This window comes from Pezoporus occidentalis, unplaced genomic scaffold (genome assembly GCF_034315485.1).
Source record: "Pezoporus occidentalis ecotype Australia unplaced genomic scaffold, CSIRO_AGI_Poc_V1 ctg45, whole genome shotgun sequence".
NCBI lineage: Eukaryota > Metazoa > Chordata > Aves > Psittaciformes > Psittacidae > Pezoporus > Pezoporus occidentalis.
Genome location: NW_026915780.1, coordinates 3,807,844 through 3,832,923, shown reverse-complemented (window position 1 = coordinate 3,832,923; position 25,080 = coordinate 3,807,844). Strand labels below are relative to the sequence as shown.

General features: G+C 50.0%; 1 protein-coding gene across 6 annotated transcripts in view; it reads right to left on the bottom strand.

The window, feature by feature from the left end:
- Nucleotides 1–1,172: 1,172 nt before the first annotated feature.
- CTBP2 (C-terminal binding protein 2) overlaps nt 1,173–25,080 on the bottom strand; it is a 140,142-nt gene continuing 116,234 nt past the window's right edge. For 3 of the 6 annotated variants that reach the window (XM_062635229.1, XM_062635230.1, XM_062635231.1), the window contains exons 3-10: nt 14,422–14,576; nt 13,022–13,166; nt 9,481–9,687; nt 8,132–8,346; nt 7,046–7,176; nt 5,459–5,586; nt 3,990–4,107; nt 1,173–2,664 (exon numbers count right to left, since the gene is read on the bottom strand). In XM_062635229.1, coding sequence (XP_062491213.1) covers nt 2,484–2,664; nt 3,990–4,107; nt 5,459–5,586; nt 7,046–7,176; nt 8,132–8,346; nt 9,481–9,687; nt 13,022–13,166; nt 14,422–14,576 — 1,280 coding nt within the window. In that variant the 3' untranslated portion in view covers nt 1,173–2,483. Of the gene's footprint in view, nt 2,665–3,989; nt 4,108–5,458; nt 5,587–7,045; nt 7,177–8,131; nt 8,347–9,480; nt 9,688–13,021; nt 13,167–14,421; nt 14,577–18,529; nt 18,885–25,080 lie in introns of those variants that run through there. The other 3 variants (XM_062635232.1, XM_062635233.1, XM_062635234.1) reach the window with 3 other exon arrangements.

Below are 25,080 nucleotides of genomic sequence, written 5' to 3'. Positions count from 1 at the left end.
GCAAATGTTACTAGTGTGTCTTTACTCCATTAACTAAATGGGTTTGTGTGCATGTGGAGACCCTTATTAAGTGCTGCTTTCCCTTTTTTCCACTTTTCACAGAACCCCAGCCTGGTTTGTGTTGGAAGGGACATTAAAGCTCCTCCAGCTCCAACCCCTGCCACAGGCAGGGACACCTTCCACTAGAGCAGCTTGCTCCAAGCCCCTGTGTCCAACCTGGCCTTGAACACTGCCAGGGATGGGGCAGCCACAGCTTCTCTGGGCACCCTGTGCCAGCACCTCAGCACCCTCACAGGGAAGAGCTTCTGCCTAAGAGATCATCTCAATCTCTCAGGTTAAACCTAAATCAAAATACCACAGCTGGTTTAAAACAACCCTAAAACTTAACATCAGTTGAACTTTTCCTCTTGGTTTGCACCATCATTTTAGCATTTCCCAAACCCCTTCTCTCTAACTAACCTCTTGTGTCCTCGGGATGTCTCCTAGTGTTCATGGGTCATCACTGATGTGCTGTTCCTCGCTGACACAAAGTGGTCACTCATCTGTAGAAGGTGACCTCATTTTTAGTGTGTGAAGCTGGTATTTTAGTTTTCAGTTTAATTTAAAGCAAACAATACACAGTTTTGTACCCTGGACACTCCTTGGTTTCAGTATTGTTTCAGTCTCCTCTAGCTCCCTGTGTGCTGGCATGGATGCAATGTGGAATCAAAAGAGCAGGTATTTCTGTAGCAAGGCTCAAAGCCTCAGCCCCTCTTGGGCATGTTTTCAGCTGGGTTCCTGTGTGCTTTCTTAATGCTTCAGTTCTTGAGTACATGCACAAAGTGCTGTTTGGGGCATAGCTGCTTTTGTACCTTAACAGAAACCACCTGAGCTGTTTTCCACCGAGGCTGTGTGTGATTAATATCAAGTATTCACAGGTTAGAACTTTTCAGCTTATAAACAGCACCACCTGAGTGTCAGGATAAGAAACTGAAGTCCCTCAGTAGCAGTTTTACAACCAACTTGCACCCACAAGCTTGAGCCAAGACCCCATGGCACTTCTGGAAGCCAAGGACCGTGGTCACCTGTTGCCCAAGCTTGTGAGCACTGCAGTGACTTAAGGAGGACTTACCTGCTCTCTATGGGGCTCCAGAGGAGGGCACAGCACAACCAGAGCTCCGACCCCTTGGAAATGATAGGAATTTTATCACTTTTTTTTATTGAAAACTGCACTGACCGCTAAATGTCCACCTTTACAAGAAACAAATACAGGACCGGTAACACACTAAAACAAAACATACTGCTGATAGCCATCGGGTTGTGTGGTTTCTTTTCTGGTTGCTGGGGACAGCTTCAGGTATTTTGTTATGTCACAGAAACAGGAGTGTACCCATACAAAGGCTCAACATCGGCCATCTCTTAAAAACAAAAAGGCGATGCTTCACAAAAGACTATGAGTATAACATGTAACTAAGTTGATACAAATCTAAGAGGATTTGTTAAAATCAGTCACATCTAATAGCACGTGGTCCAAGTGTTCTTGTATAAAATAGCACGTGAAGAAAAGAAGACTTTTTTTACCCATGTCTAAAAAAGGGGGGGTTTGTTCAGAGACAGTCTGACAAGTTACCATAAAAAGTGTTTCCTGAGACATAAGGAAATGCAACATTATTCTTGAGCCCTTTTCCAGCTCAAGACTTCATTTTTTTTTTCTTTCCACTTGATAAAATAGCTGCAGATTTAAAACTGAGAAAATATATTTGAGTACAAATAGTGTGAAACTTAATACTTTCTTCTCTCTTTTTTTTTTTCTTTTTTCCTTTTTTTTTTTTACTCTTTTTTTTTTGTCTTGCATCATTGCAGGGCAGAGGTGGATGCACAGCTACTTTATTCAGTGTATGGGGCAGTTGTTGGGTTCTTCCTTTAGCTTAGGAGGGCAGTGGCCATTCCCTTTCTGCCCTCCTCATCCCATGGATCCCAGCTTAAGCCTGGCAGGAGAACTTCCATTACTGGCCCTATGTTTATTAGGATGTTTTTCCTCTAAGCCAGGCCTAATGCTTCCTGTTGGGAGAGGTAACCAGATCCAGGAGTAAGGAAAGGGCTGAAGCCACATCCGTGTTAACTCCGCAGTGATGGCTGAACGCAGCGGTTTGAACGCTGGTGCAGAAGCTCTGCCCTTCCCAATGAATTAAAGGTGGGGGGGGAAAGAATCTCTCTTTATTCATGTGATTGATGCACAGATGAAGGAAACTGAACACACAAGAACAGAAGTTGCTCATTCATGGATCACATCCGAGTTTTCAGCGCTTCAGTTGAGGCGACTTCTTCAGGCCTTCTCCCCATTGACCCGCTGTCGCTTTGTGGGGAACAGGGGACCATCAATGATGCGTCTGTCCAAAAGGAACGTTACAAATCTCGTATCAAATGCTTCCTTTAGTCCGTGGATAGCTTCTTTTCCAACGTCTCTTGGTCCTAAGTTTATGGAGTGCTTTTTAAATTAGCTGCTATTGCTCGTTGGGATGTTCCCTGTTGTCCCCGTGTTTTGTGGGCTGGTTCGGAGATGGCGCTTGGGAAGGATGTGCCACTGTGGGGAGGTTGTGAGTGACAGGGATGCCGCCGGGAATGATGCCCTCCATAGCTGCCGGTATTCCTCCCGGTGCCACACTGACCATCCCAGGCGGATACCTGGGAGAGGGGACACAGAGAGGCAGGTTGGGCATCCCAGAGACTACAGAGGAAACAGGCAGATCCCATTCCTGGTTTCCTTTTAAATTACAAGGGGGTAGCTGAGTGTTAAACCTGTTCCGCTGTGTTCTGTGTGAGTGTCCTCCCCTCTGACACCAGGACTGCACCTTGTTCTCCACCTCCTAACAGGTTCTTGAACCATGAAGAAGCCTCTGTGTTGTAAAACTGGGTAAGGAATGACCCTGCACGCTCTCTGAAGCACCACACGCTAGCGTGCTCTTACTCACGCATCCCTGTGAGTACCTCTGGACACGTACACCTGGTTGTAAGTTATCCCTCTATGGAAAGTGAGCTGCATCTTCCTCACGTAACCAGAGAGCACAGCTGGAAAGCAGGGTTGGATCTAGTCCATTTGCCTTCCCAAGAGCAGGGTGAGTGGTCCAAACCATGACACTAAAGGAGAATCTCTCCAGCTGGGCACAGGGAAGATGTGACAGGATGCAACAAGGCCAAAACCCTCTGAGGGCCCCAGCCACAAGCAGCTCCCTCCAGCCACCATCTCCTTAGGGAAGAGTGGAGGGAAAGGAAGGTTCTACCTGCCCATGGATGGGGTGAGCTGATCCCAGGTACCAGCTTACAGGGACTCCAGGGCCATGGCTCTGGAGGAGCTGAGCCTGGATGAAGCACCTGGCAGAGGCAGAGATTAAGGCCGTAAGGGCATCACAGGACAAGGGCATCATCACCCTTGTGCTTTGGAGCAGGACCATGGGGGATGCTTTCACCAGGTGTGGATGTTTTGGTCTACACATTCTGCTGGTCAAAGTGAGCATTTGCTCCAGTGAATTGCAGGTTTTTTTTGGTACCGAGTATTTTTGGCAATGGCAATAAGTAACCCTAATTCCTGGGATTTAGATGGGAATGAGGCTACCTGACTATGGGCTTATAGGTGGAGTTCTGCTCCTAGCTCATTGCCCCATTACCTGGGCTGGGCTCACAGTGAATTCGGTTTAGAAGATCCATCTGCCTGCTCATGGCCCTGGGGAGGGGGGTCCCAGCACTAACAGTGGTGCTGTACAAGTGGCTGCTGGCCCAGCAGAAGAGAGGCTTTAGGAACAAGAGGCTTCCTAACCCCGCAGTTACATCAAGCATCTCTTGTAACCCCAGCGCTGTGACTGCGGTCCCCAGGGAGGGGGATCGCGGCCACCAAGCTGAGCCAGCACAGAGGGGCTTTGTTACAGAGCTTCCAGGCTCACTTCAGAGCCGGAGCCCCAAACCCATCCCCTGCCCAGCCAGGGGAGCTGCAGGGCTCCTGTTCCCCGCTTTACCTGTACGCGGCACCATTGAGCTCCGGATGGATCGCTTGCTGATCTATTACTGACCACGGAGCCGTCGTGACAAAGAATTCCTTATTGACGCAGTTCCTTAGGCTTTCTGGGATGCGCCCTGGAGTTGGCGATAAAGGGAAGTGTGTGTCAGGAGGGTCCCAGCTTTAGCATCCTCTCGTAAGCCACAATTTCTTCATTTATATATGTGTATATATACATACACACACACTAACTATATATATATATATATATATAAAACTATGTGTTGTTATGTATGTGTGTGCATATATATATAGGTATTGTAATATATATAGTTATTGTATATATACTGCATATATTATATATATGTTACACTATTAGTGTGTATATATATAGTTTGTGTATATGTGTGTGTGTATATATATATATATATAAATAATTATAGAATAGTTTGGGTTGGAAAGGACCTTAAGATCACCAAGTTCCAGCCCCTCCTGCCGTGGGCAGGGACACCTCACACTAAGCCATATCACCCAAGGCTCTGTCCAACCTGGCCTTGAACACTGCCAGGGATGGAGCATTCACAACCTCCCTGGGCAACCCATTCCAGTGCCTCACCACCCTCACAGTAAAGAATTTCCTCCTTAGATCCAATCTAAACTTCCCCTGTTTCAGTTTTAACCCGTTACCCCTTGTCCTGTCACTACAGTCCCTAATGAAGAGTCCCTCCCCAGCATCCCTATAGGCCCCCTTCAGATACTGGAAGGCTGCTATGAGGTCTCCATGCAGCCTTCTCTTCTCCAGGCTGAACAGCCCCAACTTTCTCAGCCCATCTTCATATGGGAGGTGCTCCAGTCCCCTCAATCAATCAATATGTATATGTATATGAAATCATATATATATATATATATAGTTACTGTAAAGGATGGGGATAAAAATCCCATATCCCTTGTTTCAGGAGGAGATTTTGGCCATCCCAAGGTGCAGGGTTGGAAACCATTTTCTCACCCCATCCCAACTTTCTGCTTTAGGAAACGTTTCCTTGACCCACTGCTTTCAAAGCAGGGACTAGCCTGACATGAAGCTGTGCCCTCCATGTTAACATGAAGCCTTCCAGGGAGCAGGTTTTGGGTTTTCATACACTGTCTGTGATGCTCTGCAGCATCTTCTGGGTTAGCACCATTCAAAGGGGCAGCAATTATTGCTGCAGTGACTGTTTCATCGTCATTCCCAGTCACAGCCATCAGTCTTTGCCACACTGCACAAGCGCCCCACTGATGTAAAGAACCAAACCCAAACCCCCCAACCCCTTCACCAACCACCAGCACACCCGAAGGACAAAAAGGTAAAGAGTTTGGTTTCTCAGCTCTTGTACTGGGAGGACAATGGGATTCAAACCCTTTTCCCAGTCTCCTACAGGGACACGGCCATGGTGCAGCCCCATCCCTGCCCCTCCTGCTCCCGTTCCAGCACGCACACGGGCTGGGTACCTGTGATGGCACGCCGGATTTCAGTAGCAGCAGCTTCTCTCATTTCCAGGGACGCCTGCTCGCTGTACCAGGCCGTGTGTGGGGTACAGATTAAGTTAGGAGCATCTTTCAATGGGCCTTGAGCAAAACTAGGAGAGGGGGGAAGAAAAAGGCATTGATCCATGTTTAAAGAGAGAGTAAAGGATGTCAGCATCAGCAAACGGCCTGCCCTACGTGTATGCAAGCCTCCTTCCCCAGACCCTCACCCATGGCTCCTGTGCTGGGGGCGACCTGGCAGAGTCCTGCCAATCCCAAATGGCCACAGAAGGAAAGGGAGCAGCTTCCAATATGAAAATACATCAAGCAAGAGCCAACAGGGCTGAAACCCAGCCTGCTGCGGGTAGGTCTTAGTGCTCCCATGGGAATCACTGCTTGGGGTGTCTCTGCATTTGTAACCCTTGTGCCAGCAGAGCACACCAGTGTTACAGGGTGTTGGTTTTCCCACCTCATGGGACTGCCCCACGGTGTGACCAGCCTCAGGGTGCTGTGTGCTGATGGTACCCCAAGGAACAGCCTCAGGGTGCTGTGTGCTGATGGTACCCCAAGGAACAGCCTCAGGGTGCTGTGTGCTGATGGTACCCCAAGGAACAGCCTCAGGGTGCTGTGTGCTGATGGTACCCCAAGGAACAGCCTCAGGGTGCTGTGTGCTGATGGTACCCCCAGGAACAGCCTCAGGGTGCTGTGTGCTGATGGTACCCCCAGGAACAGCCTCAGGGTGCTGTGTGCTGATGGCACCCCAAGGAACAGCCTCAGGGTGCTGTGTGCTGATGGTACCCCAAGGAGCAGCCTCAGGGTGCTGTGTGTTGATGGTACCCCAAGGAACAGCCTCAGGGTGCTGTGTGCTGATGGTACCCCCAGGAACAGCCTCAGGGTGCTGTGTGCTGATGGCACCCCAAGGAACAGCCTCAGGGTGCTGTGTGTTGATGGTACCCCAAGGAACAGCCTCAGGGTGCTGTGTGCTGATGGCACCCCAAGGAGCAGCCTCAGGGTGCTGTGTGTTGATGGTACCCCAAGGAACAGCCTCAGGGTGCTGTGTGCTGATGGTACCCCAAGGAACTGCCTCAGGGTGCTGTGTGCTGATGGTACCCCAAGGAACAGCCTCAGGGTGCTGTGTGTTGATGGCACCCCAAGGAACAGCCTCAGGGTGCTGTGTGTTGATGGTACCCCAAGGAACAGCCTCAGGGTGCTGTGTGTTGATGGCACCCCAAGGAACAGCCTCAGGGTGCTGTGTGTTGATGGTACCCCAAGGAACAGCCTCAGGGTGCTGTGTGTTGATGGTACCCCAAGGAACAGCCTCAGGGTGCTGTGTGTTGATGGTACCCCAAGGAACAGCCTCAGGGTGCTGTGTGTTGATGGTACCCCAAGGAACAGCCTCAGGGTGCTGTGTGTTGATGGTACCCCAAGGAACAGCCTCAGGGTGCTGTGTGTTGATGGTACCCCAAGGAACAGCCTCAGGGTGCTGTGTGTTGATGGTACCCCAAGGAACAGCCTCAGGGTGCTGTGTGTTGATGGTACCCCAAGGAACAGCCCCAGGAGCAGCAGCGGTACCTGAACGGTTCAGACTCGTGCACGTCGAGCGCAGCCCCTCGTATCCGTCCCTCCTTCAGGGCTTGGGTTAAGGCCTTCTCGTCCACCAGCCCCCCGCGTGCTGTGTTCACCAGGAACGCTCCCTGCCTCATCTGGCAGAGAGAGGAGAGTCAGCCCCATGCAGGGACCTGGTCCTACCCCATCCCGATGCAGCAGCGGGTGCCCCGGGGTGCCTCCATCCAGGACTGTACATCACTTCCCATGCTGTGCTGCTGCGCTCCAGCCCCAGGCAATCCCCATCCCAGTATGTGGTTTGATAGAACCCCCAGACTGGTTTGTGTTGGAAGGGACCTTAAAGCTCACCCAGCTCCAACCCCTGCCACGGACAGGGACACCTTCCACCAGAGCAGCTTGATCCAAGCCCCTGTGTCCAACCTGGCCTTGAACACTGCCAGGGATGGGGCAACCACAGCTTCTCTGGGCAACCTGTGCCAGCGCCTCAGCACCCTCACAGGGAAGAGCTTCTGCCTTTGCTCCAACCTGAACTTCCCCTGTTTAAGTTTGAACCCGTTACCCCTTGTCCTGTCACTACAGTCCCTAATGAAGAGTCCCTCCCCAGCATCCCTATAGGCCCCCTTCAGATACTGGAAGCTGCTCTAAGGTCTCCACGCAGCCTTCTCTTCTCCAGGCTGAACAGCCCCAACTTCCTCAGCCTGTCTTCATACAGGAGGTGCTCCAGCCCCTGAGCATCCTCGTGGCCTCCTCTGGTTTTCTACAGAAGTCTAGCTCTGGGTGGTATTGGCAAGCAAAGTCTGCTTCTGCCATTGCCACTACACCATGGGCACAGGGCTCACTTACCTGGCAGCACGCTACACCCCAATAAACACAGTGGGGAGACAAACGGGCTGTTGGGTGCAAGCAGTAATGTGGAGGTAACCCATAGGCACCGAGGCAGTGGCCATGACAAGAGGAACCCCGCTGAAGAGCAGAACAAGCTGCTCTAGTGGAAGGTGTCCCTGCCCGTGGCAGGGGATTGGGACTGGATGAGCTTTAAGGTCCCTTCCAAACCCAACCATTCCATGATCCTATGCACACAAGGTGAATTACCTGCTTGATCGTGAAGTCGTTGATAAGGTGGTGGTTGTGTTCATTAAGGTTACAGTGCAACGAGACACAGTCGCTCTGGTAGAGCAGGTCCTGCAGTGTGTAGACCCGCTGGACCCCCAGGGACCTCTCAATCCCATCCTGCAGGTACGGGTCATAAAAGATCACGTTGAAGCCGAACGCCTTGGCTCGGACTGCGACCGCCTGCGCAGTGCGACCTGTGTGCGAAGGGAGCAAAGAGAGGGGCTCATTTAACCCATTCCCACCTTCCCATTGAGCCCCTGACACCCCAGCGTGGCCCCGGGGCTGCTGTGGGACCCCCTGGGCTCCTCAGAGGAACAATCCTCTGGGGTGCTGTGTCTAGCAAGGAGTGATGAAAAGGGAAGGCAAAAAGCTCCACCTTCCCTTTCAGACAGCTTCTTTGGGATGGAGAGGTTTCCAGCCTCTGGCTGGCTAATTGGGCATGACAGAGACAACTGTCGTGGCTTGGAAGCAAAGGGCTGTGTGGATGCTGTGCTGGGGAAGGGCTGCAGCATCACTGGATCCACAGGCTGGGCAGGCTCCGTGTGCCCTGTGTGCCAAGCCTCAATGGTTTCAATGTCAGTTGTTCCAGCTGGGAGCAGTGCAGGGGCCCTGCACGTGCCTGGTTTGGGTGCACAGCGATGTCCCCCCATGCACACACACACTTAATGCTGTACCGGTGCCCCAGAGCTGTGTGGTTGACAAGGGGACATCAGCTGGGTGCCTGCGTGGGCAGCCAGATGTGAGCGCACAGCTGGGCACATGCTGCCATCCTCACCCTGACCCTGACAGACTGACCCCAGTCTGCTGCTCCAGCCTCACCAAATCTCTGCTCTGTTTTGTATGTGTCGGGCTACCAAGTGCTGGATGAGCTGCTGCTGCTGCCTCAATGCACCTCCTGACCCATCGTGTGATGGTTGGGCTTGGCTACCAATAGGGATACCCAGGAGGGCTGTCAGCAGAGGTGCTGCCACCTCTCATGCTGACACTCTCTACAGCTATATGTGAACTGAAGACAAACCTTGTTTTACTCCAGAATGGCTCAGGAGGAGCTGGGCTGGCGGTGCTGTGACTCAGGAATGGGTTTTGTGGGAGAGGATGGCAGCATTACCAGGTGTGGTCCTTCTTGGACTCAGTAAAGGCTTAACAAAATGCATCTCCTTTCTCCCGCCAGTCCAACGTAAGATGCTCTCTCCACGTCACATCATTAGTTCTGGTTTGGGAAATGCTCATTTTGGGTCCTTCAAAGGGCAGTGAATTGGTGCCGAGGACTCCTCAGCGGATGAGCCCTGTGCCAGCGCTGCACCGCGTTCATCCCTTCGCCAACGTACCGAAGCCGATGAGGCCGAGCGTCTCCCCCCGGATGCGGGCGGCTCCGGAGGCCACCTCCCGGATCTGCTCCACGCTCTGCACCCTCGTGCCTTCCCGCAGCGCCTGGTAGAGCCACGTGTTGCGGCGGTACAGGTTGAGGACGTGGCAGATGGTGGAGTCGGCCGTCTCCTCCACCGCCGCCGACGGGATGTTGCAGACGGCGATCCCTGCGGAAGCAATGCCACAGAGCGCAGCCATGGATAGGGGGCAAAGCGGACGGGGGGATCCAGCCCTTCACCCTCACGTCACCCAAGTGCATCATCGCTTAAAGCATTGGAGTAATGGCTACTGAGGATGTGCGTGGTTGAGGTACAGCAGCCTGAAATCTCTGCAAAGCACACCATGACCGGTAACACTGAGGGGTCCCCCATACCCTTAAGGAGGAAGGACAAGCACAGGTTTCGAGTGTGGCAGCTACACAGGAGTAACCCCAGCAGCAAAGGTCTCACTTCAGTTTAATCTGTCATCAAAGGGACTTAAATTTCACTGGCAGAAGTCACTCCTTTTCCAGAACAACACTGTTCAAGCATTAAGTTATTTAGGGACCAAGGTTTGGTGCACCACGTCGGTGGCAGGGCTAGCTTCTCCTTTCACTAACAAGCACTAGAACAGTCAAAACACCCCATTGCGAGACACGGGGTGACCACTGCCACCACAGCATGTTCACCATCATTTGTTCCTTAGCCACAAAAGGTTTATCTTAAAGTGCTTGGAGCTGTAAGTATTAAGTTCACTGAAAATGCCTCCCTGATTATGGCCCCATCCGGGTTCTGGCTTGGGTAACATGGGTAAGGATGTGCTTAATGTCATGTCTATTCAGCAGAGCTTATATCCCACCAGATTCAATGTGATTTACACACACATTTAAAGGTGGATGTGTATTTAGGTGCTTTACTGGACTGGGGCCTTTGAATAGATACCATGGGTAGAACAAATAGGAGATACAGAAAGAGTAAGAAAATCCCCTTCCACTGTGAGGGGCACTGATTCAAAATCCCATCCCCTGCCAATACCCCTGCTCCCAGGAGCTGCTCTGCTGTTTTTGCCAGCCTGGTTTGTGTTGGAAGGGACCTTAATGCTCACCCAGCTCCAACCCCTGCCACGGGCAGGGACACCTTCCACCAGAGCAGCTTGCTCCAAGCCCCTGTGTCCAACCTGGCCTTGAACACTGCCAGGGATGGGGCAGCCACAGCTTCTCTGGGCACCCTTTGCCAGCGCCTCAGCACCCTCCCAGGGAAGAGCTTCTGCCTAAGAGCTCATCTCAGTCTCCCCTCGGGCAGGTTAAAGCCATTCCCCTTGTTCTGTCCCTCCACTCCTTTGTAAAACTGTTTTCCACCCTGCAGCTATTTGAAAGACTTATGGGAACTGGGAGAAAAACTCACTGACCCTGCAGGGTGAAAAACCCACCACCAACCAGCACTGCTCACCTCCTCTCTCTTTTAGATGATAGGGACATGGGGCTCTGGTCCCCACAAGCTCTTAAGGCTGATGTCTCATTTTACATTCCCCATTTCTTCCACAGAGGGGACCTTTTGATTTACCTCAGAGATGTGGGTGCAGCCCAGAAGCCATCTGACCGCCTGCCCAAGTCCCTAATGAAGGGTATGGAGAGCTTCCCAAGAAGAAAACACATTGAAGCATCAGACAACTGCTCCTGCCCATCTGTGAGCAGAGGCTATGGCTGCTCATGGCAGAAGAGACAAGAAGGTGATGGGCAGGTCTCCATCAGCCTGCAGCTCTGCCAAGGGTCCCCATCACCAACCCTGCCAGCACCCATCCCTTTCTGATGGACCACTTGCTTACGGAGCTGGGTGACACCAGGCTGCCTTTCCATCAGCTTCACATCATTATTTATTCTCGTGCCCCCAGGAGCTGCTGGTACCAGGGGATAGATACCCACAGCGGATGGTTCAACACCAGCATCTGGCTCTGGGGGGTTTTATAGTGGGTCAAACCCAGCCCCACCAACAGTGTTTAGACCCCGGTCATTTACTGACTGCACAGTTTAAAAACTACCTTACGGAAAGCAAACCCAATTAAACTTTACGCCACATTTGTGGGTAGTCATTACATTTTCTATTCGAAACCACATCATTTGGCCACCCAATTTGCCAAGTATAAAAAGAAGGATTATACTGCAGCATCCCATTACCTTATTCGTTATATTTGTCCTTTCTTGCTGTTCAAAGCCTCAGAATATTGTTATAATGGATAATAACAATAAGAGCTTAAAACATGAAGAAACCATTACGTTGGGAAGATACTGTTCTCCTCTCGAAAAAGAGAATAATTCAGTGTATTGAGAATTGCTTTTTATAGGAATGGCTATTTGAAACTCTCTTATCACAATGATCTCTGTAAAATGGCTCACGTGAGATGGTTGTTATTCCTCACTTCCCCAGAGATAACCTTTAATACAAGATATCTGAAACACTATTGTGCTTGATGATAGACTGAATGTTGGGATGATCAAAACCAGTTAGAACTCAGCTGTTAAAATCAGGCTACAGTTGAGCTCTTGTAGCTGGGAGTGTGCAACCAAAGGTCTCTGTCACCAGCCAAACCAGCATGGAAACTGGGTGACCCCAGCACTGTCTGAGCATGTACCCCTCAAACCAAGGCGTGCTGAAATATCCCATAGCTAGATGTACGGTCTGCTTCCTGACAACGTGACCCTCTCTATTTTGGCATCTCATGTAATATGTACCCACAGTAAAGCTCTTTTGTAAGTTCCTGAGGCACATTTGATGAGATTGCAAAGGAGGCAGCAACAACCCAATGCACAATTCGTGCTCCACCATCCGACACGTTGCCTTCCTGGTGGTGTGGGCATGACAAGGAACCTGGAGAGGGGCTTTAGACAAGGGATGTAGGGACAGGCCAAGGGGAATGGCTTTAACCTGCCTGAGGGGAGACTGAGATGAGCTCTTAGGCAGAAGCTCTTCCCTGTGAGGGTGCTGAGGCGCTGGCACAGGGTGCCCAGAGAAGCTGTGCTGCTTTAAGCATCCTTCTGACCCAAACCATTCCAAGGTTCTATCGCTCCAAGAATGAGATCAGATCAGATCAGATCAGATCAGAAGACTGATCTCACCTAAGAAAACACACTAACCCACCCTTCCTCCAATGTTTTTAAAGCTAGATCAACTCAGAAATAGAACAGGCATACAAATACCTGTTGGCACAAGCAGGCACCTGGAACCAGGGACAGCACAGGAGCAAGGAACTGAGATGGAACAGTTTTAACACAGTAGGAGCCTAACAGCTGCCTTCTAAAGCTGCACCGTTCGTTTACCTCATGGTCAAGTTTTCTCATCATCATCTCTACATGCAGAAGAATTTAAACCATATCTGTAACTTTAGGGCCTAAATCAGTCCCCTTTGGGGGGTCCTTCCTGTACCTCTGCTTTGCCAACACGCTCGCATGGGAAGCAGCAGGTACCTGTACTGATTTTAAACACGCAGAGGGACACAGAGCGAATCGGGTGCAGAGCTGAGACCTACCGAGCTCCCCCGCAGCCTTGATGTCAATGTTGTCGTAGCCGCTGCCTATTCGAACGATGACCCGTAAGGCCTTGAACTTCTCTAGGTCTTCCCGAGTCAGCGTGATGGTGTGGTACATCATCGCCCCAACGGCTTCGTTTAATACCTGCAACAGAACAGAGGGGTCAGGAGCCAGCAGGACGGGACATCGGCAGCTCCTGAATCGAGGAGGTTACACAATAAATGGTCTATTTTTACTGCTGAGTTGCTACTGTCTGACCCAGGCTGCCAGCAAAGCCATCAGGGGTGTGATGCACCGGTACTGTGGCCATTCCCTCTGTGTACAGACTAAATGGGTATCTGAAAATGATGCTGTTACATCTGAGGAACCGAGGCAGGGGAGAACTGAGCCTGCCACTCACCTGGACCCTTTTCCAGGTTGTTATCCCTCTGCTCCCGACAGCAGTAATTCTGCCTTTAAAAAGGAATTAGGTTTTACAGCAGCATCTGCTGGTTTTGAACACGACCGTGTGTCACTCATGACTCCTCAACCTTCTTTTGCATGCTGTTCATTCAAGTCCCTGTCACGCTGTTCACATTAACCTTTTCTGTGCGTTTTCAAGAGTCCCTAAAAAGATCCACATGAGGCTGTGCCATCACATAACGCTGCACTTCATCCCCTTTAGTGAAGATTCAAACCATCATTAGTGCTCACCATAAGCTATTTCAGAGCTCCATAACCTCAAGACCTAGCCAAATTCTCCAAGACTGGCTCATCTATCATCTGTCAGCGTCTCACAAATCCCCCTCCTCCTCCTTCCCCCTCATTTAATACCTGAAGCACTGCAAAGATCAGCACTGCTGCTATTTGTAGTTCTCTTTCCCAGATCCTGGAAGTGATTTCTGATCACTTCAGACCTCATTGGAGCTGTCTAAACGTGCACTACCAATATGCTTTAAAGAAATATTTACAAGTGGTTGATCTTCCAAGCAGAAACACCCATAACGCCCATCCACACTGCATGGATCTGCCTGCATGATGCCCAAACCTCACCCATTGCCCGAGGGGGAGAAATGACCAGAAGAGACCCATCGGCTGCAGCGTGGGATGGTGTTAGCAAAGCCAGAGCAACCCTGCTGTACTCTGGAGAGGTGTAGAGTGTTATTGCTGCATTGAGCAAGCGGACTTTAAACGTGAGAAACATTCATGTTATTGATGTAAAGAGCCTGATGCAAAGAGATAAGGTGACTATTTTCCCCCAAATAACATCTGGCTTCTAAACCATCCTTGATGAACTTTAATCTGCAGTGATTTCTGCTGATGGACTCAGAGAGCGCCTTCGTACCCTTTCTGCTCAAGAAGAGCAGGGAGAGGATGACCAGAGCACGCCGCCCGCAGCTACCGCTGTAGCTCACGTTACCTTCTCATGAATCTCCTGAGTTGATTGTGCGTCACAGAAAGCAACCGTGGCCAGGTCCTTCAGAATGGGCATCTCCACCGTGCAGTCCCTGCCGTCCAGCAGTGCCACCAGCGGCCGCGGGTGCATGGGGCCGTTCATGATCTGGGGGCGAATACCTGCAAGCAGAAGGAGCATGGCTTGTACAGCAAGGGGTACCTGTGTGTGCTCAGCAGCACATGGTTTCAGCTTGAACAATGAATATCAAGGGACGATGGCAATGCAGTGTGAAGTCAGCACACGGTCCGGGTCTCTCTCTGGGGTATAAACACAAGGAAGCCTGCTGTCAGGACAGGGATGAACACTGGCACTCAATGGGGATGTATCTCCACTGTGCTGATCTTCACCAACACAAGCCATGTTTCAACCAAAACAGCATAATCCAGAGCTGCCGCCTCTTCAACTGCTCTATTTCACATCTTAGCAGTGAAACCCAAGCCAGCAGTAAGTTTTTCCCTGCCTGCAGGAGGGCTGGGATTTCGCTCTGCTGACACTTGGTCTGTTTTTGTAAGGAATGACTTTACCATTTTGACCACCTCTGAAAGACAAATCCAAGCAGACATCCATGAAAAAAAAAGGGGGTTACTGGAAAATCACAGAAAAAGCAGGATAACAGAGACCTCTTTAGGATTCAGGCTTATATTCTGTTCTATTACCAGCTACCAAAAGGCTGGAAACAGCAAAGCTCAGCTTACCTTGTAAAATCAAACCCGGTCTATCCCTGCATCCCACAGCATGCTCTAGGAGCCAGCACAAAGGACCTGCCCATACAGGATGAAATGGCTGCTGTGGCGCTGCGTGCACATGCAGGACACTGCTCTTCTCACACTGACACACACCTCAATGGGCTGCTCCCTTCAAACAGTTTGTACTGAGGGCTCTGTTCAGCTGTGCTGTGGTTTTCCCATTTCACACCATGATGTTCTCCAGACAGAGGTGAGGAAAGGAACAATCCCCACCAAGGGCTGCAGAAGGCTGATTTTGTACCCTGTGTATTGCTCTGCCTGGAATTAACCAGTTCAGTTTTGGACAACTCAAATTTCTATGCCTCCTTTGACCACTCAGTAAGGGCATGGATTACATCGGATCTGTACAACATATCCCATCTGTCTTTTTTGGCTACCCAGGTGGGTTTTGAAAGAACACAGGAAGGGGAAGTAGGTGCTCAGGGCACAGAGTGGTGCTTTATTACTGCTGCTGCACCATGAGATAGCCGGGACTGAAGGGTTTGGGTTTGAACCTCCAAATCCCCACAAAGCCCCTTTCCTAACTGACCCCTCTAGTTCCACACAGGAACCTTCCAGGGCTACCAGCCAACATCTGGCTCACCTTTAAGCACAATGGCTGTGAGATCCCTTTCATTGAGGGGCTAATAGACATAGTGAACACCTTCACTCCTTCTGGATCAGCACCTTTTCCCTGCCACGTTACTGGTATCTCTACTTACTCGCAGTGAAACTGCTGGTCAAGCACAGGGCTTGGCTGAGGGAACTCCGTGGAGTTGTTTTGGGATATTCTGGCAGGTTAAACATCTCACACAGGGCATTACAGAACAAATGCTACTGTCTGTGGTACTGTTGGAGTGAGTCAGACTAAAGCCAAGAACTGGAGGCTCCTTCACCAGCTGGTATTAGAGTAAGGGTCAAAAACTAATGAGAAGAGCAACTAATTTGTTTCTTTTTAAAGGGAAAATTAGATGTGCCTTTTTGCCCACGTTGCTGCCAGGTAAAGTATTAGTAAGATCTCCACCAGCTGATGTGTACGTGACAGACAGGCGCTACGGGCCAGGGTGATGATGGCACCAAGAGCATCTCCCCAGGGAGGATCCACACTGGTGCATATGAAAGTGGGGTACCATACTTTAGTTTTATATGGGCAAAAAATAACTCCATGGGAACAGGCAGGTTCAATGGAGTGGGTTTAATGGCTCTCTGCTCCTGTTTTATTGAATCTGCTTTAAGACATGATGAACCAGCCAACCCAGCAGACCTGACAGGAGATATCCAGCATTACACATGAAAGTCTTTGGAACAGGTTCTCCTCTCTGTCTTTCTTACTGAGCTCTCCATTAGCATGTACTGGAAGTAATACATGATGTTTGCCCTCGTTTCATCCAGATGGAAGTGCAAGTGTATCAGTAGGCAGGGTAGAGTGCTGGGATGACTTGGATAAGGCAAAGAAGCTTGCCATAAGCAGATAAGCAAGAATAAAAACGTGCAAATCTCAGAGCGCTTACACAATCCTTATGTGAAGCCCTACACCACAACTAGATTATTTTCTCAGGTTAACGAGCCAGTGAATTATAACACTGACTTAAACACTAACGTGTGTGATCTCCAAGACTTAGAGCATCACGTACCAGCCTCACACCACAACTGTAAATACAAAGGAAGCAAGGTGGCCATGGTGGTCCTAGCCCTGGTGGCCGCCACCCCCATCCACCCCCATCCTCTATCTGGACAAACTGAGCTCAGTGCCCACTGGGGACCAGATCATCCTCAAGGCAGAGCAATGGGCACATGGAGGCTGGTGGTGGCTTCCTTGAGCGTAGCACATGGAAGATGAAACCGTGGGTTATCTGAAACGCTCACCTTTAATCTGAGCCCTAAAATAACGGGTTTATCACACTGCCATTGCATAAGCTTCTTTGAAAGTCAAATGAAACACAGCTTTTTCCTTTTTTTTTGGAGCAGCATCTGTGTCTTTGCTCGGGATTAGGGATGTAATTGTGCACGCTGACACAGGCTTGTGAGGCACGTCACCCTTGCCCGCACACAGAAGCGCAGTCGCCGAGGGTGAATGCTGGCTGGGAACTGCGAGGTGGTCAGAGGCAGGTCTCTCATTTCCCTAGCTTCAACAAGGGAATTTACTTCAGCCCCACAAGGGAAGTTTTGGAGCAAATCAATACGAGATGAAGTGCACAGTGTATGGAAATGACACCTTAACAAAAACCACTGTCAGGTTTGCCCCTGAACCCGCAGTGTATTTTCCTTGCCGGCCTCTCTCCTTGCCTCTCCACCACCCTGCATCTGTTCTTCACTGTCCTGGTTCCTGCCTCCTGCATGAACACAGTCAACCCCAAACCATTTCAGCTGACAAAACCAAGCTGCACTCAGTCTGCTTTCCTTTTTACCCCTGCTCATACAGCACGTTTGCTCTGCATGCGCCTGCTTCATTAAGAACGAGGTATGCCATGGATCAGAAAGTAATGAAACACCACACGCTCCCCCCCTTAAATCCTGATCAAACATCACAGCATTAACCCATTCGCTTTCCAACACCACTGGGTCCACTCCATCGAGTGATGCAACGCCATGGACCAGCTCTCCTTGGAGCTGGAGTGGGATCAACCTCCCAAATCCAGCATCTCCCCCACCAACTGAAGCTGATTTTGCCCGCAAAGCCCCAGCCATGCTCCCAAAGTTGTAACAAGTCTCGTTGTCTATTTTTCTGTAGGCATTTCCAGCCCGAGGACCCTCGCCAGCATTGCAGGGAGAGCTCGTAAGGAGGAGGGAGAGGAGGAAGGGTTTATGGAAAGAAAGGGGGGGGAAAGAAACCCCAGGAGAGGTTTTACAGTCACACAGAGAACTCAAACTCCACCCCGGCTTGTTGCACGCAGCCCCGCCGTATAAAGTGCTTTTGTTTCATTTTTAATACACAAAGCCTGCTTGTCCTTTCCTGCCGCTCCTCCCCTTTGCCACCCACTTGTATCCGATCCCAATGGCACCCCTGCCAAGAGAATTAGGGAGTGCTCCCTGCTAAATGGCAGCCTTTGTGTGACCGCAAGACGGCTGGTACTATCTCACAGCAACAAAAGCAGAAGCCATTTGCCTAATTCTTATTAATCTCAGTTGCCTCCGCCACGCAGCATTAAGGAAATAGATGAAATAAAGAAAAAGAAAGGGGGGAAAAAAAGGCTTTAAACATGTTCACTTGCAGTATATAAAAGTGCATCGAGAAGCGATCCTGACGCTCGCCTGAATTACCCGCTCACGACAGAGTAGCTACAGTTTTACAGTCAACTACACACTTTATTAAACAAACAGAAAAGAAACAGGAAATTTCCCCTTGCCTGGAAAATGTTGCCTCCACATTCTTCTTCTTATTAAAAACCACACATGGCAGTGGAGGAGGAGAGAGGGAGGAGGAAGGGGGGGAACCCACACACGAGAAAATACTACCACTTTTCAGTGCGCTGCCTCTCCTTTCGTCTACGAGGGGGTATCTTCAAACAGGCAATCCCGTGGCCCACAGCTGCAACATCTCAAGACAAATGTCTCTTTGAACACGCAGGGAAAAGAAAAGGCTTTTGTCCTGAGCCACAGAAGAATAGCCTGGAATTGCGAGAGGAGTTACAGTCACCTCTGCGCGGCTCCCAACTCTTCAGAGCACTCCCTCCAGACTTTGCCGAAGCTTTTAACTAATCGTAGCTCTTTCCCAGCCCTTGAATAAAATCATGTGAGTGCCAGCCAAAAAATCTTTTGCTATGCACACTAAAGGGTTTGTATATGTCACAGTTGCTTTTTCCCCCCTTCCTCTCCCCTCCTCCTATTGATTTGCACATACGGCGGGGTGGTTTTTTTTCCCCCTCTTCGAGTTGTCTCGAATGGATTTAATCTGTGCCACGCTGCATTTTATGTTTGTTTGGGTTTTTGTGTGTGTGTGTTGGGGGGGGGTTGTTGGTTTTTTTTTTCCCCCTTCAACTTAGAAATGAAACATGCCTTTCCATGTAGAGCATATTGAACAAGGCTCCAGAAACAGGCTGATAGCCTTTAGCAGCAGCCCCATGAAAACAAACACAAAGCACTGCAGGAGAGCGAGGCTGGGCTGATCAATCTCATCTAGCACCCTGAAATGAGGGGCCACAATCCTTCTTGCTGTGTAAATCAACTAGGGTTTAGCATCAGAAACAACACTTCCTTGTGGGCACGGCTCACACCATCTTGGGGGTGTCCATCCAGTTTATCCATCCTGCCTGGTTTGTCCCACGTAGGTGAAAGCAGCCCCAAATCACCATCATCCCAATCGTGCCACTGCAGGACACAGTGATGAGGGCAGGTCGTCCTTGTGCAATGCCTCAGCTCCAGAGCGTGCAGCAGCTCACAGCTTGGAGCAGTTGGGTTTTATTCTTTCCAGTTGCTATCATCATTGCCAGAGGCAGCAACAGCAGAGACAGCCCTCATCCAAGAAACGAGGAAAAAATCTCTGCATCTCACTCCTATTTAATACTGTTAATGTTGCATCTTACTATTTGTCATTAGAGAGTGGAGTAAGTCCATTAACAGAGCAATTTCGGTGGCATTTCCACATACTGCCTTGGAGCTTTCAAACTGATTTTCAGCCATGGAAGCCAAACCTGGTGCATGGTGCTGGCTGCAATGCTTCCCCTTGTAATAGAAACATCAAAAGACCTGTCAGCCTCCCTAAAATTCAGTGTCCAAGGAGAAGACAAGGGAATCTAGGCACAGCTTTTGAACTTACACTGCCATTGCTTGAGCACTCCAAATTTTCCACAGAGTTCCTGTCCCAGCCATCACTCCTACATTACAAGCCGGGGTCCTACAGTGCCCTCCCAAGGTTGCTCAGTGGTCCCTACTCCCCAGTGGCCTCGTGCCACCCTTTCCATGGCTGTAAACCAGAGCTGATCCTGCTTTAGGGACGCGTGGAGGGGAAGCTCCTCTGTGGATCACCAATAACACAGGAGGTGTTTTCAAGCTGTAGCAGTACCACTGGCAAGCAGAAAGGTGCAAGCTGTGAAGGTGCCATTGAAAAAGTGCTGAAGGAAGGTTTCTGTGAGGATGGGATGTGTTTGGAAAGCACCGATTTCCATCCTCCTCTTCTGCAGTGTACTCACAAGTGATGCTCTTTCTTTCGCTTAACTTTTCCTATTAATAAATGCTTTTCCTTATAAATGTATATGCAAAAATGCAGTCTTATCATACAGACAGGGGGAAAAACAAACCCAAACAAACAGACATTTACTGTTATTTCTAATAGCAAATACTCTGGAGACACTTGGTACTGCACAGAGAGAAGCCAGTACAGGAAGTGACAACAAATACAGTGTTTTATAACTAATCATGGCATGATTATTTTTATAGAAGCAAAGCATCTTTGAGACTGCCAGGATCCTACCAGGGAAAGTGTGAAATCCTCTCATTCACAGGAGACCTGGTGTTTGAACCAATGTCCATATTGCTGCTGGAGCTGATGGGGCTCCACACTCACAAAGGGAAGGGGAACAATGGCAAACCAGAGGTGATTTCCAGCCACTGGGAAAACCCCCAGGTCCATGGGGAAAATCACACTTGAGAGAAACCCCAGAGCTCCAGGAAGATTGGCAAAGAGGCAGCAAGGCCCCTCCTGCCCTGCTGGGAAGGAAAAGACTCTTACCTGGTGTTGGGGAGAGCCTGTGCAAACTCCTGACCCCTCCAGCACATTTCTTCCCGTCAGCACATGAGAGCTGGCTTTCTGCCATTTCCCTTTCCAGATAACTTCTCAGGGCTTCCTTTAGGGATGTATTTTTAAAAATGAATGGGAAATTCCCATATAAAACAATATCCTTGTTTAGCCGATGCAAACACCGTGACCGCAGTCCCTAGCTGAGCTGCGCAAGAGACAGCAGCCACAAAGAAATGCTCAGAAAAAAACACAGGGAATATATATGTGATATTTTATTACTCTTACTTGAATTCCTGTAGATGCATACACCAGAAACAGGTACACCTCTTCACCTCCTTTTGTGTACCCCTATTAAAGCACTGAGACATGCATAACCCACTGCTGATGCCACAGGGATGAAGTCTCCGGGCAGGAAAGCCAAGCAGAAGCTTTGTAAAACTCTGGAGCACTCTTTTTCTATGATATAATCTGTGGACTGAATGAAATCTCATCCAGGAGTAGTCTAGATGCAGCCACAAGTATATAAACTGCTGTAATACAATAAACCCGTAATAGAATAGTACCGTGTAATCTCTGCTGTATACCTGCCATGTCAAATCGTTGGTGTGTTCATAGAAACATAGAATCCCAGAGTGGTTTGTGTTGGAAGGGATGTTGAAGCTCACCCTATTCCAATCCCCTGCCATGGGCCGGGACACCTTCCACTTGCTCTTATCAAAAGCCCCTCTCCGGGCTTCTTGCACCCACTTTAGGCACTGGAGCTGCTCTCAGGTCTCCCCTTCAGGAGCCTTCTCTTCTCCAGGCTGCCCCAGCCCAGCTCTCTCAGCCTGGCTCCAGAGCAGAGCTGCTCCAGCCCTCGCAGCATCTCCATGGCCTCCTCTGGGCTCACTCAAACAGGTCCGTGTCCTTCATGCCCCAGGATTTTGGTTACTCCCAGGCTGCCAGGGCGGTAAATCTGTGCCTATGAACACCAACAGCTGAGTTAACAAGAGTGACTTCAAGAGGAGCAAAGCAAGTCCTTGTGGTGAAATGGCAAAGTAAGGGAGGTGGGGGGTCTGAGGATGTGCTGGACCCAGGGCTGGGCAGGGACCTTGAGAAGCAGGAGCGGGAAGCAGGGGATGGATGGATGGGATGGGGACTGGGGAGGCAGTGGGAGCTGCCAGGGCACATGAGAGAGACAGCAGAGCAGATGGGAGAGGCCATATGGGGTGGTGGGGGATGCTACCAAGAAAGCTAAAAGAAGCACCTGGGGGAAATAATGCTTGGAGGAGCTCAGTGTTTCGTATTCATTTTTCATTTAAAGAGAGGGATAGAGGAAAAGGGGGAAACCCCATTAGGGTGGTGTGTTGTGGCTGTGATTCAGACACCATATGGGCTCTGGAACTGTCCCACCTCCTAGGGCTGAGCTTTGCAGCTCCTACTAAAAACAATGTAGAGAAGGTAGCAAAAACCCCAATAAATTCTCCTTGAACGTGCTCCATTACCAAGCCCAGTGCTGAAAACCAACTCTATTCGTTGGCTTTCTTGATACTATCCAGAACCCAGAGAACATGCTTTCTCTGCAGTGCTGTCACTTCGGCTGCAGTATATATTCCTTATATTTCATGATGTTTACCTCTGAGGCACACATTCCAGCTGTACGGCATCATGCAGGAAGGATGACATCCCATGCCAGCTTTCCTTCGGGTCCCTCCCTATTCTCTTTATCCATTTATCTTTTTCCTGGTATCCGAGTGGAAACAAAGTAGAGCAGTAAAAACCAAATGAGCTGCTCCAGGAAAAGGACAGCTTTCCTTGTTTCTTTTTGGTTTAAAAAGAACTAAACCAGGATCAGATAAATAAACCCAAGGAGAACGATGCTGATGCTTTACACGAGGGCGCAGGGGAGAGCTGCTGATATCGGCCATCTGGGCAGAAGGCAGCTTGGACTTCAAATCACCCCGAGGGATTCAGAGGCTGTAAAGATGTTTTGGAAGATGAGATGTACAAATAAAGGCTAAAAGATGAGCCTGCTGGTGGGCAGGGCAGCCCTGGCATGGGGACAGCCTGAAACACCACCCAGGACCACCACGAGAACAGCAGTGGGGCTGCCAACAATGTACGAGTGTTGTGGGGTGCAAACTTGGTTTTATCACACACACACAACCGGCAGCCTTATGGTTTAGAGTGGAAATTCCCTGTGAATGACAACAAAAGCTCATCCATCAAAGCAAGCACTTGGATCCATCTTTTGGGAAGCGAGGGCTTCAGTCACACCAGCTGTCTGTGTGCCACTGGCACCTTTTAAACTTGTGTTTGCACATCGATAATGAGTGACTGTGAGTGGGAAACAAAGAAAACTCCATGTTGGGAGGTACCGTAGGAATTCCGTTACGCTGGCGTTAACCACTGGCATTAGTCCTTGCCATTATGCTGGGCAGAAAGTGCTATCAATCTTTCAAGCAAGATATACAGAGTTTTCTATGTGCTGCTCTGCTTTGCTGCGGCATTCTGAGATCTGCTGGAGGCTTTCTATAGATCCCAGAGGAGGGCTGCGATGGTGTCAGAGGATTTTCTGTGCTGGGGAGGACAGTGGTTGCTGTTCACTGTTGGCGTAAAGCATTCCCTGTACAGTGATGCTCCTCCTGCACAAATGAGCAAGCTGGAGAGACAGGACCGCATTGCTGAGGTGGGAGCCTTTGGAAGAGCAATCCTCATCTTTACACCTACCTGTAGCTTTTGTCATTTCAAGTCATTCATTTACAGCAAGAAGGGAGAACAACCCATGGGGGATCCAGCCCAGGCTTTACCTAATGCTCTTTCCATAAGAGCTATGTGTGAGCCTTCAGTGAGAGCCCAGCTTGAGTTTCAGAGCCTCCCAAAGCAACCTTTGGCCAAGTATGAAGTGCCAAAGAGGGCTGGCAGCTGCCTCGGTTCCTCCTGCAAACACCACAGATGGGCTGTGGGCTGAGGTGGGAGCAGCGACCACCCAGATTGTACCTAATAGCTTTGATCCCTTAAATCCACCTGGACATAGAATCCTGGAATAGTTTATGTTGGAAAGCACCTTAAAGCTCATCCAGTTCCAACCCCCTACCATAGGAAGGGACTCCATGTCCAGCATCTTCATTCAAAGTGATAAATGGTACAAAACCTTCACGCCACGAGCAGCAGGTGATGCCCTTTGTGTGCACCAGCAGAAAGAGAAGCACATGGGCTGTCCCTGAGCCCTGTGAGCCACACCATGCGTGCTCCCGGGGGCTTTTCCGTAGCCAGAGTGACCCTTACTAGCTACTAAAGGAAAAGAGATGGGCAGCTCGCCCCAAGCCCCACAGGTCTTGCCAAGGCCTCGTCCCTTGGAAGACCTATTAAAATAGCTCCTGGGCACTTGCCAAGCACACAAGCCCAGCTGGAACCGTCTGTTCAGCAACCCTGTTGCAAGGTCATCTCTTCTGGAGATCAAAACAGCCACTGTTTGACCTGTGAATGTGAAACGCTGCTGCTGAGGGTGCTGGAGCTTTGGGAACTGTCTCCCTCTTGCTGCTCCCGGCCACATCCCTGCTCTCAGATCCACACTCTTCTTCCATGGTCAAATGAAGGAAACCTTGGCACGGAGAAGCCCAACTACTGCCATGCTTCTGGCTTTGCTGCAGCACTTTCACAGCCTGTACAAGGCTCCTGCTTTTGTCATCCTAGTGCCTTGCTTCACCTTCCTTTTCAATTTTTTTCCCCTTCAGAGTCTCTCCCATCACTCTTTGGGGAGTCTGAGACCAAAGAATCACAGAATCCCAGCCTGGTTTGTGTTGGAAGAGGCCTTAAAGCTCCTCCAGCTCCAGCCCCTGCCACGGGCAGGGACACCTTCCACTAGAGCAGCTTGCTCCAAGCCCCTGTGTCCAACCTGGCCTTGAACACTGCCAGGGATGGGGCAGCCACAGCTTCTCTGGGCACCCTGTGCCAGCGCCTCAGCACCCTCACAGGGAAGAGCTTCTGCCTAAGAGCTCATCTCAGTCTCCCCTCGGGCAGGTTAAAGCCATTCCCCTTGGCCTGTGCAGAAAGGATGCAAAATGGAAATATATGAGTGAGGCAATAACCCTGGAAAGTCCTGGGAGGTGCTGAATGCTTGCAAATCCCACTCATTTCCCTAAGATAAACACCCTCACTTCCCTGTAGCACAGGATCATAGCTAAGTGAGAAAAAAAACCCTAAATACTAACATTCAAAAGCACTTAACTACAAGCTTCT